At 36.4% G+C, this 16,964-nt stretch overlaps 1 protein-coding gene across 3 annotated transcripts in view; it reads left to right on the top strand.

The window, feature by feature from the left end:
* LOC149799866 (protein MIS12 homolog) overlaps positions 1 to 16,964 on the top strand; it is a 55,018-nt gene that overhangs the window by 17,133 nt on the left and 20,921 nt on the right. Inside the window, exons 1-3 of one of the 3 annotated variants that reach the window (XM_089959307.1) lie at positions 6,906 to 6,963; positions 13,242 to 13,412; positions 16,566 to 16,633. In XM_089959307.1, the coding sequence (XP_089815433.1) occupies positions 13,250 to 13,412; positions 16,566 to 16,633 (231 nt within the window). In that variant the 5' untranslated portion in view covers positions 6,906 to 6,963; positions 13,242 to 13,249. Of the gene's footprint in view, positions 1 to 6,905; positions 7,047 to 13,241; positions 13,413 to 16,565; positions 16,634 to 16,964 lie in introns of those variants that run through there. The other 2 variants (XM_089959306.1, XM_089959305.1) reach the window with 2 other exon arrangements.

Below are 16,964 nucleotides of genomic sequence, written 5' to 3'. Positions count from 1 at the left end.
CAACGGAGGAAGCAATCGTTGTAGTTAGTAAGCAGCCCACCGGTTACGACTCAACAACAAACAAAGAACAACCAGCAAACGACAGAGCCAATGCAACAACATGGGGCTAGGCCTAAAGTCATAGCTGTGCAGCAACAAAATATAATACAGGAAACATATGCAAGAGTAGCGGCATGCGTTACTGTAAATAAGGCAATCTTACCAAGGCAGAAGGATAGCAGTGACACAGAAACAGTTGCAGGAGATTTGTAAAAATCAGCTTCTTCCAATGAAAGTCAAGAAGAGCAAGAAACAAACGGAACAGAAGACGAGGAAAGTGAAGAAGAAATAGAATTAGAGGAGGAGGAAGAAGAAACCCACCCAGACGTCAAATGCTACAAAGAAATGGGACTAGGACAGGCAATAGATAACGTTAAGAAAGCATGCCACTTTATTAACGCAGTTAAATACCTGGCCTGGCGAAACCTAGAGACCCAAAAGCCTAGACCAGCACAGTGGCATTACGGAATCAGAATACTCTCTACATTCTACCAGCATGCCTGCAGTCAATATCCGATCTGGCAACTTGTCCAAGCTGCTGAATATCTACCTGAGGTCCATAGATATTCATTTCCTAATATCATCAGACGAGACCAACGCAGCGCATTGAAGTGCAAGACTGCAGATGACCGCAGGGGCACCTTCCAGCGATAAACAAAACAGTCCCTCTATGGGCTCCATATTGCCTTTTTAATTTTAAGGGATTACATTTTGCCTAGCAATCCCGATTCGATAAAACCACTACACTAACTCGATATTTTTATCCACCGCTTCAAAAATAAAAACACCAATACTTAATAATGACCAAAAATTATATTTTGTCGCTTAGACTTTTTCATACACAGAAATTCATTGGACATTGTACAAGTACACTATGTACTAGAATTATTAGATCAGCTAGGAAATATGAAAAGTCTACAACTCGTTGGATTTGAACAACTGCACAGGTGGCTTACGCATTATTAGAATTATTTACTATCCATATAAAACAACTGGACTTGATTTGACTTCAGAGTACCGGCTGGCGATTTGGGGCTGTTACGTGCAGTGGGTCCAGTTATACAAGTTATATTCTGATTGTTAGTAGAATACTTTGGTCGATTTCTTAAGTTAATAACTCGTTCGTGTCAGTTCTGTAAAGTCAGACCTGATTGGGAGTTGAAATCTTTGGTTCGTCTCAAACTTGTAAGTATCAGTTAAGTAAAACCAAATCTGACTGGGAGTTGAAAACATTGGTTCGTTTCTAGATTGTTGGTGTCGGTTATGTAAAATCAAATCTGATTGGGAGTTGGATCTTTTGGTTTACTTCAAATTTGTTGGTAACAGTTATATAAAGTCAAATCTGATTGGGAGTTGAAAACTTAGGTTCGTTTTTAATTTGTTGGTATCTGACATATAAAGTCAAATCTGATTGGGAGTTGGATTCTTTGGTGGGTTTTCTAACTTGTTCGGGTTCGTTAGGCCAAACTTGATTGCGATTTAAATTCTCTGGAATGTTTTGTAGAAAGTTGGATTGAAAGGGCTGATTGAATTTAACAAAATGCTCCTTAATAGTTGGCGGATTGGAGTTAGGGTTTGCGCGCCGTTGCTAGATACCTTTCCACCTTTGCCACGTTCAGACAGACTATTTAAGAAGTGTGACACTCACCCATAAACACGGAACTGTAGTGGCTCCATTGATATAGTACCGACTAATTAAAAATGTCGACATTCTAGACTTAACCAGACGCAAAAGCACTCGATGCATAGGCGACTTAAATTCTTTATCATCATCATCATCATCTTCTACACTACACAATAATGCTTCGGCACCCCAAGTAAAATTATTAGAAGACCAACACATGCCTCCCTATCACTACTCCATGAAACACAGCACAGACGCTAATTAAAAATGTACATAGGCGACATTTATTCGATCAAAATACCCGGGATGATGGGTACCCCTGCTGTGGCGCTGTGCAGCTGCCCTGCCGCACGACTTCGTTGCCATGGCAATTAAGTAATATGCCCTGCACACATAAACGCGAGTGGAAAGGTTCTCAATTCCTATCCACTGGACCAATTAAAAATGTCACCTTGTGGGAATAAACCGGTCTCCCATGCCCCAGGGACGAAAGCGACCATAATCAAATATAGCATCGTATCGTACCTTCTATAAAAATAGTGCGCGTGAAATCAGAACCCCAAAATGTTTTCAAAGGAAAGGGCAAATATAAACTACCATATTTTAAAAGATTTTGCTCACTAACATTACAAACTATATAGGATAGTTTTTTCCGAATTAAATATCATCATCGCAATAATTTTTTTATACATAAAATGACAGCATTCTACTCTTCCCTTCAAAATAGTTAATAATAACCCTACTTCCATAGCCCATAAACAACTGCGACACACTTCCTTCAGTACACTCAAATTACACTGGACAACAAATTTTTACAAAAGTCATGTTACTGAAATAAAATTAGTCAATTCTTATCAATTTTTATGTGCTGAACACGAATATGACAGTCAAATTGCAAAATTGGTTCTAGTTTTTTTGTAATCTGCAAGAAATTAATGTTTACATAACGAAATGCATTCCAATAGTAAAAGGTCAACTGTAATAGCCTACCTATAAAAAATCAAGTCATTGACTACATCTTAGATTTCTTCGCCTGTCTCTTGTACAGCTGTTCGGGAGCATCTCTGAGGAGTGTCCAGCAGTAGTCAGCCAGCATTGTAGTGGACCATTTTCCCTGGTATCTTTGTTCCATTGTTGCGATATCTTGATGAAAACGTTCGCCGTGTTCATCACTAACAATACCACAGTTGCTAGGAAAGAAATCCAAATGGGAATGAAGGAAGTGAATCTTTAGAGACATATTGCAGCCAAGTTTCTTATACTTCATCAACATGTCTTCTACTAGTTCCTTATAGTTTTCTGCCCTAACATTTCCGAGGAAGTTTGTAGAAACTAGGCGAAAAGCATTCCATGCTTGTTTCGCGTCACCTTCCAGCAAGTTGTTGAACCGGTCATCTTTGAAAAGCTCTCGAATCTGAGGACCCACAAAAACTCCCTCTTTAATCTTTGCTTCGCTGAGTCGAGGGAATTTTTCATGCAGGTATCGGAATGCTGGCAAAGTCCGGTCAATGGCTTTCACGAAGTTCTTCATCAAACCTAGTTTGATGTGAAGGGGTGGTAGCAAGATTTTCTGAGCCTCAACCAGAGCTGGGTGTTGGATATTCTTCTCTCCAATGGCTACATTCTGCCTGTGAGTCCATTCCTTCCTCATGTAGTGCATTTCCCTTGCTCGGCTATCCCACTCGCATAAGAAACACATGTATTTTGTATATCCTTGCTGCAGTCCCATTAAAAGGGCAACTACCTTCAAATCACCACAGAGGTGCCAGCTGTACTTGTTATACTCAATGGAATTCAGTAGCTGCCTTAAGTTATCGTATGTCTCTTTCATGTGGACAGCATACGCTACTGGAATATATGGAAGAATGTTTCCATTGTGCAAAAGCACAGCCTTGAGACTCAGTTTCGAAGAGTCCACAAATAGTCTCCATTCTTGTGGGTCATGAGTGATTTTTAAAGCATTCATGAGGCCCTCAATATCGGAACAGAATATCAGATTACTTTCCTTTCTGAAGAAAGGCTCCAATTGCTGGTGGCGCTTTCGATATGCAGTAATTGTGACATCTTCTTCTAGAAGATTCCATTGTTGGAGTCTTGATCCTAGCAATTCTGCCTTGTTCTTTGATAAGTCCAAATCACGAATCAGGTCATTTAGTTCTTCCTGTGTTATTCTGTGTGGGGTTGATGATGCACCACAGTGAAAATCTGGATCACTGCATGCTGATGGACCAGGAGAAGAACAGGTCGACTCACCTTTGTCTTCGTCAGATGAATCAAGAGAATATTCTGCTGGAGGTTCTGGAATAGGAAGTCCCTCACCATGTGGAACTGGTCTCAATGCAGACGGAATGTTTGGGTAGACTATTCTCGACTTCTTTCGCTTCGTTATTCCGCCGGAAAGAGGAGGAACCAAGCAGAAGTAACAGTCATTTAGGTGGTTGCTTGGCTCTCTCCACACCATTGGGACTGCAAACGGCATTGATGACCTTTTGCAATTCAACCACTGTGAAAGCTGTGTTGTACATGTAGCACAGCATATATGCGGAGCCCAAGGCTTGTCTTGGTCACCAACCTTGCATCCGAAGTAAAGATGATATGCCTTCTTCACTTGAGAATTGATACTTTTCTTCTGGTTGGCAAATGTCACTTCCCCACAAATACAGCAAAAATTGTCCGCGGTATTAACACACTTTCGAGGCATTACTGTTCTTTATTGTACGTAAATGGATAAAATAATAAGTTTTATGTAACAGTAGCTTGAACTGTCTCACACAACGTCTAAAATATTTTAAATGCTGAACCTATCTGATTGGGCTTTATATAGTACACTGCTTACGTCAGCTTCAGCAGCCGCCTGGCATTAGTATAATAGGCCTACACATGTATAGTACACTGCTGACGTCAACTTACTTCAGCAGCCGCATGGCATTAGTATTGCATTGCATCAGAAAATGATGCAATCAACTGTGGATGATGTGAGCATGATGGTATTATGCAATGTTACATCATTATTCCGGATGTTGCTGCAGTCCTACTGGAGAAATTTACACAGTGAAACATAGAAAATGAGGTATATGAATATCTTCAAAACGAGAGCCAATACAAATTTTTCACGGTTATATTCGTGTTCGGCACACCAAAATACTACAGATTAGGGCCTTTTCAAGTCAGTAATGATTTCACTGTTGACCAGTGTTACATGTACAAACTAAAGAAGTATATAAACTCTAGCAGAACAAGCAAAGAAACAAACAAAATAACCACATAAACCAAATTTAGCAGCTTCTTCCAATTAGAAAAAAATAAAAATAAAACAAAACCACAGCAACCTAGACACTGTAGTTATATTTTCTTACTTTATTCTTTCTGCAGTTATTTTTCTTTAATCCAAAACTTATTTTTCCACTGTGCAGACATAGATAGAAAGAAACTCAAAAATGGGGAGGGGGGGAATCTGTATGGTGTCGCCCCCGCACCCCCCCAAAAGAAAAGATTTAAAAAAAGAAAGAACCTCAAAGATGATCTAGTCAAGCAAATCATATAACACCAAAGTGGAAGAAAATACAAACAACAAAGCAAGCACATAAGCACCACACAGGAAGACATTACTATATGACATTGGCAAAGGTCACTAACAACTTACATAACCGTATGGGGAAATAAAGGGGCAAGGAAACCAGACCATTTGGACTCAAATGCCTGAGGGGAGGGGAGTACTAACCCAAGTTCTCAGAAACAAAACAGGACTTTGACTGAACAAATACCAAGGCAACCTGGTCAAATTTCATTATTCAAAATCTTTTATATGAATTGTTTTTGTTTTCTATTACAACAAAATGGACAGATAAAGGGAGGACGGAAAATAAACATACAACACATGATATCAAACTTTTATATCTAGATAAACAAAACGAGGGGACATCATCAAATCCATATCAGCTAGTTATGCTGGGACGGGCCTAGGAGGATACATACATACAAGATGTACGTTCGTGCGGTGGCCAGTCTATGGGTCGAGTTATTACTTCGGGTAGCAAATATAATACGATGGTCAGTTGTCAGTCTATCGATCGAGTTATTCCTATGGGAATCATATAGCAATACGATTGCCAGTTGTCAGTCTGTCAATTTACTCCTAACACTAGCTCCTCAACACGATTGTCCCATGTAATTAACATCCCTAAACTCCTGGCAAATACGTATATGCCTGCTATGTATTTGTAAGTGCAAATAAATTACCCTGCTATACACGTCTGTTTACCTGTGAGCTCGGTCGTAAACCAGTAAGCAGTCGCTGATAGCGTGCATTGTAAATGTTATCAGTATATTTACAAAATGGAAATAATAATCCAACATGCATATTAATGCCACTAAATTATAAATCTAGAATCTTTCTCCTTTTTTGCTATCCGCTTTTGACCAGCCGATGTTTTGATCTATGCCAATCACTCTTAACTGACTTTTACTACATGTTGTACTCAGATGTTTGGATAGACTCTCTCTCTCTCTCTCTCTCTCTCTCTCTCTTTGCAGTACTTCATAGCTTCCATGCTAAATTTGGTAAATATTTTCTGACCGAAAGACGAATTAAGTAGTAAGTAAATGCTCAGAGAGAGAGAGAGAGAGAGAGAGAGGGAGAGGGAGGGAGGGAAGGGTCTATAGAAATCTAAAACACTAGTTTTCATTTGTGTACTATGCAAATATCACATACGTGTATACGTTTTAGGTTCACACATTACTTCTGTGCGTTTTCTGATGATGATTATGATAATGATGCCGATGATGATGATGGGAAGGAAGGAGGAGTTGGAGAAGGAGCAACAGCAAAAGGATGAACAGGAGATACTGGTTTTGCCACCAGTGAATTCCTATACTGGCCTGTGGTACCCTCTAAAATTAAATTCAAACTAAAAACTGTGTCGAAATATGTATATTCCTTAAGTGGCTTACCTACCCATCTTAGGATAACGCCACAACATATTTTGAAAGAGGACGTGATGTGAATTAGAATTTTATAATTGTTTTCTCATTTACATTTTAAAATTTACATGTGGCAGCGAAATTATTTCTGGTGTGTTTATTATTTTATGAATATTTAGAATAAATATACATGTTAGTAAAGACTTGTTTACTACGAGATGAAAAAAGTAGCCCCCCCCCCCCCAATAATGAGTCAAGCTTGGTACATTTTCCGGAGTAAGTTCTAAAAATACATTCGTGAATTATTTAGATTGCGTTGTGTCGCTTCCTGTATTAGCAAAATGGCGGGTTCTTTGAAGAGAACAATTTGATAAAAAAAAGTCTGTTGAATGTGTTTAAATCGTCATTAACGAAACATTTTACTAAACAGAGACACAACGTATACTGTCTTCAGATAGTTTATGTAATATATATATATATATATATATATATATATATATATATGAAATTTATCAATGTTGATCGTCATATCGCTAAATCAACAGTCCATGTCTTAAAATCACGGGTTTGTTACAAAGAAAATTAGGAGTCTAACCTGTAACATTATTGTTACATGTTAGACTCTACTTTTCTTTGTAATGGACCCCTGTGCTAAAACTAAGAAATATATTATATATCACTTTATATAATTTTTATTAGGGTGTTTTATTCCATTTTTTAAAACGGGGCCCATTGCCCGTGGAATTGGGAAGTTATAAACGTTAAACAGTGTAAATGCGAATTTGGAATTTTGTTATCAACTGCTAATTCTCAAAAATTACATTTACTAATCTGATATTTTACTGCTGTAACGGGTTCAGTTCTCAACAAACTTGTATTTTGGTCTTTCTTGGGCTTCTACACCTTAGTAAGCAGACAACTATTCCTAGGGGGCCTCGAGTGGTCTAAAGTGCTCTCCGTTACGGATCACTGCCATCTCACCTCTGTCTGCGTGGGTTCGAGTCTAGGATTCGTCCAAGGTGGGTATGTGAGAAAGCTTGCCAGTAGCTTCTCATGGGTCGGTGGTTCTTCCTCCACCATTAGTACTAGCCGCCATACATAGCCTATCATGTGCTGAAAAATGGCGTTAAACCCAACAACAACAACAAAATTCTACAGGTAAGACCTTGACACTAATATTTATGTTTTGGGCATCACTTAAACAAAACCAGCATGTGCTATGTCTTACATTGTAGGACTAGCAGCCAACATGATTGACAAGGGTGAGGGAGTGTTGATTCAAGTCAGTAACCCTTGGGCTTACAAACGTATGAACGGACATACTCGAGCCTTCAGATATTCCCTATGTATTTCAGATCTTCTTGCTCAGGTGTAATTATATAAATCTATCAAAATTCTATATATCTCGGTTGGTCGGTCGGTCTGTCACATTGTTGCAGTCACCCTTGACTATTACATGATGGTGTACAGAAGAAAGAAAAATGTGAATCATTGAATGTGTATGTGTGTTTGATTTGGATTTTTGTCTACAGTGTGGCAGTTTGTAGTGATGTCTAGCACTGGGGCATCATGTCACAGACATGTAGTATGATGTCTCACCCAGTCACATTATCCCGACACCAGGCCAACCAGTCCCAACACTAACCTCTTAATGCTGAGTGCCAAGCGAGGCAATAGCTAGTACGTTTTATAATGTGTAACCACTTAGGCCACCAGAAGAAAGAAGAATGAACATAGTGATAGGATAGAGAGAAATGGTAATTAGTAAAGGAAGAATTAAGGAAAGTTTTGCCTAGCTACATTTTTGTTCCTTCATCTCAGATCTGTTCGGCTACTGTGGCAGTGGAGAAGTAAGCGTGCATAGCTTTGGAAATTATTAGGTCCTGCTTATATGTGGCTTACAGCCTAAAAGGTGAGCTGAGATAACCTCTGCTTGAAGGATTCTGAGCTAGGAACTTATACATTGATGTTATGGTAGGGAGTTCCAAGTGACAATGGCATGGGGAAAGAAACTGAACTTAGAGATGTTTTTAGGGGTACATATATATTGATATTTGCCATTCTTGCTTACTCTAGTTCTGCTTGAAGCAAGAGTCAGATATTGATCAGCAGCAATGTCTACAAGGTTGTTGGTGATTTTATATAGCATGGCAAGTGTTCCAACATTGGGATGCTGCTGCTGGTATCCCTATACAGGGATGGTCCTGGCTTTTAAAAAGCTGTCGCCAAAAAATTCGCCAACCTCAATATTTTGTTGCCAGTTTTCAAAAAAGTGTCGCCAGAACAAGTAGTGTACATTTTTTCAAGTGTTAATTTAGTCTATTAATGTAACAGGCAATGAAAATTACAAAATATGGGTTAGTTAATACTCTAATTACAACAAGCATTAACTAAATGTTACAAAGTGTTACATGAAGATCCGTCGCGATTTTAGGGCTGCCCACTTGTTGAATGTAGTTTCAAAGTCTAAATTTTCACATCTGTACATGCTGATTCTCATTAAATTCTCAAGAGATGAGATGCAGAATTTATTTCTGATGTCAGTTTTTATGAGGTTCATCTTACTGAATCCACGTTCACAGTCTACAGTGCTGACAGGTGACACCAGTAGTCTCTCAGCAGCCGCCCCCCCCTTATGGCTAGTTTCACAAAACTTGTAGTGAATTGCTTCCTAAATCCCAAGAATGATCACTGAATGCTGTATAAATTTTCTCGACAAGCAAAATAGGATCTCCATTCCCTCGAATGAAACTTACATGAGTCAACACCTGGCAATATTGGACCGTATATATAAGCATAAATTGACACCCAATTTAGGGATTCTTTCACTCCTGTATTTTGAGAAATAAATAATTATTATTAATTATGCAAAACTGTTTTTTTTTTTTTTTGGCCATTGTTGCGGAATTTAAGTCTCTGCAGCGGTAACACGGATTGATGGCAAAAGGAAAAGATCAATGAGTAAAATGCTGTACTGGCGACAGATATAATTGTGATTGAGATTTTTTCCATTTGCTTTGTGTTTATACACAATAGTCGGTACTTCGAAGGTTATCAGTTTTCTATGAATTTTCAGCAAAACTATTGTATTGGTATATGTATAAAAAAATAAAAAAACAGAAGGATTAGCCATTCAGTTAATTGTATCTGTTCTATTCGCATCTTCAGAAGTCAGTCAGTTGTAGGTATAGTGCGGTAGCATGATTGACTGTATCACAGCATACAGTACTCAGCCCAGATGTCAGCATAAGCAGATTATGATGTAACAATGCCCTGTAAAGATGGGGTTGTCAATACGAACAAAGGATCGTTTGTGTAACAGATTGATTCCAATGCATTGCTTAGTCAAGTTTGTGGCTTCCTTTCATTCTCCCTTTTAATTTATCCAGTCCAAATCCATGATTGTATGTACAAATTAAATAACCCAAAAGTATGTCGCCAAAAAAATCGCCAGATGGGATATTTTTGTTGCCAATAAGGAAAAAAAATCGCAATTTGCGACATTGGCGAGGCCCAGAACGATCCCTGCTATATCAATTCATGCCATATCTCCAGCTTGTGTATCTGATCGTTGATATGGGGGTTCCAGACATTGAGTAGTACTTGAGGCCTGGTCTCATGGAAAAGAAGTATGCTGCTCTTCATTTGCTCATTACTGATTTGAAGCTTGTGTCAGAGAAACTCTAGGGTACTGTTCCATTTCTTAATTATCTGGTCAATATGGTGTTTCCATGATGGTCCTTGGGTATTTCTACTCCTAAGTACTTTGTAATGTCCCCTTGAGTGTATAGATGGAGATGATTGGAGACTTCTTGTACACTCTAAGGATGCTACATTTCTCTGGGTGGAAGGCCATAACCCATATTTTCTTCCACTCAGCCAGTTTCATCAGGTCATCTTGGAATACCATGCAGTTGCTAGATTATTGTAACTCAATTCTGTGTGGTTCATCTCAATATCTACTCCAGAAACTTCAAAAAGTTCAAAACACAGCTGCTCGGATCATCTTTAGAGTACCGTGATCAGAGCACACCTCCCCCTACTCTGTACCATACACTGGCTATGCATTCAATCCTGAATCAGACACAAAATTTGTTCTCTGTGCTACGTTTCACTGCCGGTCTCCAGTCCAACATACCTATCCGACTTCACCCATGTGTACACACCAGCAAGATACTTAGGCTCCTCTTCTGACAATCGTATACTCATTATTCTCGCTATGAAAACAAAGTCATATTGGCAACATTCTTTTGCTTGCCATGGCCCAGCAATGTGGAATGAGTCGCCCACTAAACTTAGACACAATGACACAGTGATCCCATTCAAAAGTGCTCTTAAAACTCGCCTATTTCGACTGCAAGAACAAACTTAAAGACCTGATAATGTTTCATACCTTAAATATTTTCAGCATGTTTTTTGTTTTCTAATTTCATGGTGTTTGTTTTTTGTCATCATAATATATATGTTTTTTTATGTTATAGGTTTGTCTAATGTTGTAAAGCGCTTAGAGCTTCTAAAGATTAGGTGCTATACAAATTCCTCATTATTATTAGTATTAATAGTGCAAGAGAATATTTGTCCATCCTAGACATATAGGTGCTTTCCTTATTTTCTGTTTATAGTAACTGTATATGACACATTTTCAAACAGAGGGGTTTCTTCAATGTGAAACTTAGCCTCACAAATTCATTATATGGATAATATATTTATGCAGTGACCCAGTCTTGGTTTTTAAAATCATGGTACCAATTGCAAAGCATAACAGGTTTTATCGATGTGACTCATAGATGTTATAGGGCTTAAAAATATTAGAGTAGTGTGATCTTTTTAGACTTCACATCATATGTTAGAAAACGTACAAATTTAACTATTTGCAAAGAAGAAATTAATGAAATACAACACTCAGAGCACATCATGCTGAATGCAGAATTTGTGGACTTTACTTTTTATGATCATTCAGTGAAAGTTGGACATGTAGAATAACTAGTTAAAGTAAGTGTGTATATAAATAATTTTTTAGTATGTTTTGTGTTTGTATACTGGTGCTAATCCAAATGGAATTTGTCCATGTATGACATGAATTTTAACCAGCTGCAGATACAGGTTGATAGAAACAATAAATGTACATTTTTCTTACATTGTTCTGTAATTATGGCACATAATATATAGATTATATTTGGTTACACAGATTATGCCTTTTTGTCACTTATTTTATCAATAATTACGATAATGCCTCTCTTTGGGTAGGCTTGTATGCATATACATGTATCTGATATAATCCAAACTGGTATAGACACTGACCACAGTACCAAAATTGTTAGCATTTGGTTGGAGTGTGAAATTTACTACATGGCTGTTATATGAAATATACACTTTGGAAAAAGTTCCTTTGTATGGTGTTTATAGTCTGACAAAAAGGCCACCAAACCTAAAATGTTATTAATGGAAATGCTTTATGCTTAGCTGAATTACCTAATTTGGAATACTTTTTACTTGTCCATGACGCATTGACTGGTTGCTGTGTGGATGGTCTTTTCTATGGTGGGTACATGACAGCTGTGTAGATAGTCTTTCCAAAAGTTGGGACACAGTGGCTGTGTGATGATACACTTCCCCCCAAAATAAGATTTCTTTAAAAAGCATATGCTTAATCAGATATAATGGAGGGCTTGGCATGACAGATGGGTACATTAGTGTTGTATTTTGATGCATTACTGATCATAAATTAGATAGTAATTGTGATTCTAATATTTGATACTAATATAGTTGAACAAAAGTCTGTTATTCCTGATTGTTGAATGTTCTGCACCATTGTTGTTGCTGCACAACATCCAGGTGAAAATTGTTAATTCCTCCGGACTTTACAGTTGTGGCAAATTACTTAACTGGGTCAAGAAAAGAGGACATGGGGTCTATACATACAGATGTGTTTCCAACATGCGTTACTTTCATTGTGACATAATATTCTACCTGGTTTATAATGGTACATACCTCTTGCATTGTCCTTGTTATACTCTATTTGGTTTTTAGAACATTTATATTATGAGCTTCCAAGAAGCATTGATGATCAAGGAACAAAATAAATTGAATAATCATCATTCAAAGCATGGTGCAGTGTCCTTTATCGCTGGTGCCTCCAGTGAATTTTGTCCAGCTCCCTTGTCTATGGTTCTTGATAATTTGATATGTTTGTACTTTCCAAAGTGGGGCCCTGAGTGGTCTAAAGCGCTCACCATTATGGATCACTACCATCTCACCTTTGTCTGCATGAGTTCGAGTCTCAGGCTCAGCTAACGTTGGTACTTGAGAAAGCCTGCCAGTAGCTTATCTTGGGTTGGTGGTTCTTACCGGGGTTTTCCAGGATTCTTCACCAATTATACTGGCCGCCATGTATAGCCTATCTTGTGCTGAAAAATGGCGTTAAGCCCTATAACAACAACTTTGCAAAGTTCTTACGATATTTTTAAACAATTCAAACAAAGTGAAATAAAAAGAATTCATAATGTTTGCATCCATAATTATCTAATTAATAAAATAAAGTACTGGGAAAAAATTTTTTAAAAAAAGTTTGTTTTTTTTATTCATGAGTTACAATACCAACATGTAGACATGTGGTTATACGCCATGAAATAGTTTACATTTTTGTTGTTCATTTCAGAGGTCAACATGAATTTAAGTGATTCAACAGGTGTTGAATCTGACTTCTCAGCCAACAGTTTGAGCATAACATCAAGTGATGGTGGCCCAGGTTCACAGACAAAGAACTTAATGCGTCAAGAATACGCTACTCAGTACTTTGGATTCACGCCTCAGTCATTTATTAACGGGAGTATGTAATGAATAGGATGATTAATTTTAATGTTCACTTGTTTGTTTTCTGCAGCATGTGCCATCTAGTGTTGGATCTGTGTACCAATTATGACATAGAGAAAACACTTCTTAATAATCCTCCATTGCCTAATATATGCCTTGTAATTAACAAATATTGGAGTCACCTCAATTTATCAAATAAAAACGGCATAAAACACTTTACAAAAGCAAACCAATTTTTGCTTATAGAAGATATTTTTTATTAGGGCTAAACTGACAGAAAATTTAAATAGATGATTTTTATTTAAATGTAACAGACACTGGTGCCATCAATGTACAGATATAAGAGAAAGTACTTATTTTAGTAGGTCCAATACAAAATAATGGTTTTCTCTGTGTTATAACACTGACTGCTTATCAACGGATGTGATTTATTTAATAACCTGTAAAAAATGTAACATGCAATATATTGGACAAACACTTCAACAAGTTTCTAAGAGAATGAATAATCATTACTTTCAAATAAAATATTGTATGAATCTGCAGTTCTCCTCTAATGTTTCAAATACATTCAATACAGATAATCACTCTTCACATTTTTTGTTTCATGGCAATCAGTAATGCCGTGGAAAGATGAATAGACTAATTAAAGAAAGTTACTGGATTCATAAGTTAGATGCTTTGTATCACAATGGCCTTAATACCAATGCACTGTATACAATTGTAAAAAAATTTTACAAAAGAATTGTATCTGTTGTATATTCTTTCTAAATATATAATTGTTGACTATTTCTATTTAATTATTTCAATCTGGATGACTAAACGTGTTCATGTCAGGCATTGGATATTTAATGAGGTTCTGATATGTACCATTGTCATGTCAGACATTGTATATTTAAAAAAGATCTGTCATGTATCATTATGACTATTCATATGCAGTCTGTTTGATTTATATACAATTCTGCGACTATTTGCAGATGGTTGGTTTGATTTATGTACTGTTGCGACTATTTGTTTATATTATCAGTTTGATTTATGTACATTGTCATTATTTGCACATGATTGGTTTGACTTGTGTACCATTGCAACTGTTTGTATGTGATCGGTTTGATTTATGTGCCATTGTGACTATTTGCATGTGATTGGTTTGACTAATGTACCATTGTAACTATTTGTATGTGATTGGTTTGACTAATGTACCATTGTAACTATTTGTGTGTGATCAGATTGACTTGTGTACCCTTGTAACTATTTGCCTAATGCCATTTGATTTACTATGTCCACAACCTGCATTACACACCTGCATGTGACAACTTGCAGACCTTTTCCTACTATTTACTGTAAATGTTTTGGCTTTTTAGAATACTCCTGTGCACCATATATTTTTTCTGTATACATTTAGTTTTGAAAATCAAAACAGTGAAGATGTATGTGTTTTATTTTACAATGTTAAACTATGTATTTCATAACTTTTGCTGCTGTGTAAGTTGGTTGGTTGAGTCAGTAACAAGAAAATGGTAATAAGTGTGTAATAACGAGCTTTCTAATCATGCAAGAAAAGGGTCAGGTGAATTTTTACTCAAGGTTGCCATTGTTGAATAGATATTTGGCACACACTGGCATTAACTAAAAGTTGCTGTGTTCACTTTGTCAATTGATGTTATAACAAGCAGTAAATAATATATACTGACTATTATATTTGTTTTTATTTATATTGTAATTCCATTATAAAATCTTTGATCCATACCATCAACAGCAGGATGTTATATTACTCAGTAAAAGTTCATAAAGGCTTTATTGGTAACCTAGTCATAGCTGGTGAATAAAACACAACTAGTAGCACATCTGCTTGTTTATCCTGGCTGTTGTATTTTGTTATAAATGTTTTAGTGTTTTCAATTATAGTTTTGACATGTTATTTATAGACATTGGATATTTGTATGCCTTATTTTGTAACTTCCTTGCAAGTAAGGATTAATCATGTCCTGAATTCTTGTGAACATTATTTATCTACTGAGGTTTGTTAAATTCAGTGGTTTTTGTCTTAAAAATACCATTTAACAATATCATTACCAATAATAATATTATCATGTAAACATATTAGGGCAATTTGTTGCCATAGTTTGTTTTTATGTTTTACTTTGACTAATTATAATGTTATTAATTTTTTGAGGAATGAGCAGTTTTCAAACTGAATTTTTGTTTTGCATTTAAAATTAAAATTTAAACAACATTAACTAGTCAGATATATTTCATATTTTGCCGATATAGAAAAGTTAACTAAGGTATGCAAATCTCTGAGTGTAGGTGCACACATATTTATCAGATCGTGGACAGGTAAAAATACAGAATATTGGCTATTTTTAAAGAACTTTTCTTGTTTAGAAGGTGGACTCAAATAGGTGCAGAATATTTATTAGTTATAATTATTATAAAACCAGACATTCGACCTGCACATTATGGGGGCAGGATGTTGTAAGGGATGAAAAATTCCCAGTATTTGACAGTTTAACTGCAAAGATTGAACCTCAAGCACATGATATTTTTACAAGGCAGTGAAAAAAATTTAAAACTGGAAAGTGTAACCTTTCATATAGGATAATAGGTTGGCACTGATCATTGGCAAGGAAGTAAACTTTGCTGTATGCATAAAAAGTAGAATGTTTCATCATTTTCCAAAATTATATGTATGAATTGTCTCTTCTTTTTGTTGAGTATTTAAGTCTAAAATATACCCGACATGTACTTTTGTATTCAAGTACTCACTGAAGTACAATTTTCTATATGTAAAAAGAAAATATATACATATAAATAGATAAGTTTCTAATGTGCAGATATGTGTTCTTGTGGTTTTCCATGTGACATTAAACTTTGATAAACAAGATTCATTTCAGTTTCATAGAGTCACGATTGGAAGTGGTGTGTTTGCTGTGTTCATCCATCACATTTGAATGGATAAAATTATTAAATGGCCCAATTGAGGCAAGTGTTATAACCAGAAGTATTTTCCATGAAAGAAGGGTGTTATGATGATGTACCTTGCAGATGCATTTGTTGTTTTTTAATTAAAAAAGAGTATTTGCTACATCGGGGACTTTGCAAAAGCAAACTTTGTCATAAATAAAAACAGTTTTACATTGATGCTATCACTTTATCAAATTCTCTGTTGCAGTATACAATGCTATGGTAGAATATATTCATGATGCTATGGAAGCACTGGAGACTTGTATCCAACAGGAGGTATGGAGTAGCCACATCAGTAGATGTTCTAGCAAGAAGACAGTGCAGTCATAACATTTTCTGCAGTTTATCTTTCCTTTTCTTCTAGAAGGCTAAAAAGTTTGGTTTTAAATTCATCATTTTGAAAACGAAAGAATTGTTCATTGGCAATGTTTTTTAACAATGAACATAGGAGACTTAGATGTATTGGAGGTACAGCAAATCAGAGGTCAAGGTCAGGTACAGAATTTTTCAGTCAGTGTTAGACTTTAAATATTTCTAGAAATTACTTCTTTCTTTCCACAGTACAGAATAGTAACATGAACATTGACATACCAGCTAACCATTACAA

Source organism: Sinohyriopsis cumingii, chromosome 5, assembly GCF_028554795.1.
Source record: "Sinohyriopsis cumingii isolate HCF-2022 chromosome 5, ASM2855479v2, whole genome shotgun sequence".
Classification (NCBI taxonomy): domain Eukaryota; kingdom Metazoa; phylum Mollusca; class Bivalvia; order Unionida; family Unionidae; genus Sinohyriopsis; species Sinohyriopsis cumingii.
The sequence above is the reverse complement of the archived record's forward strand: the minus strand, read 5'-3'. Positions and strand labels throughout refer to the sequence as shown.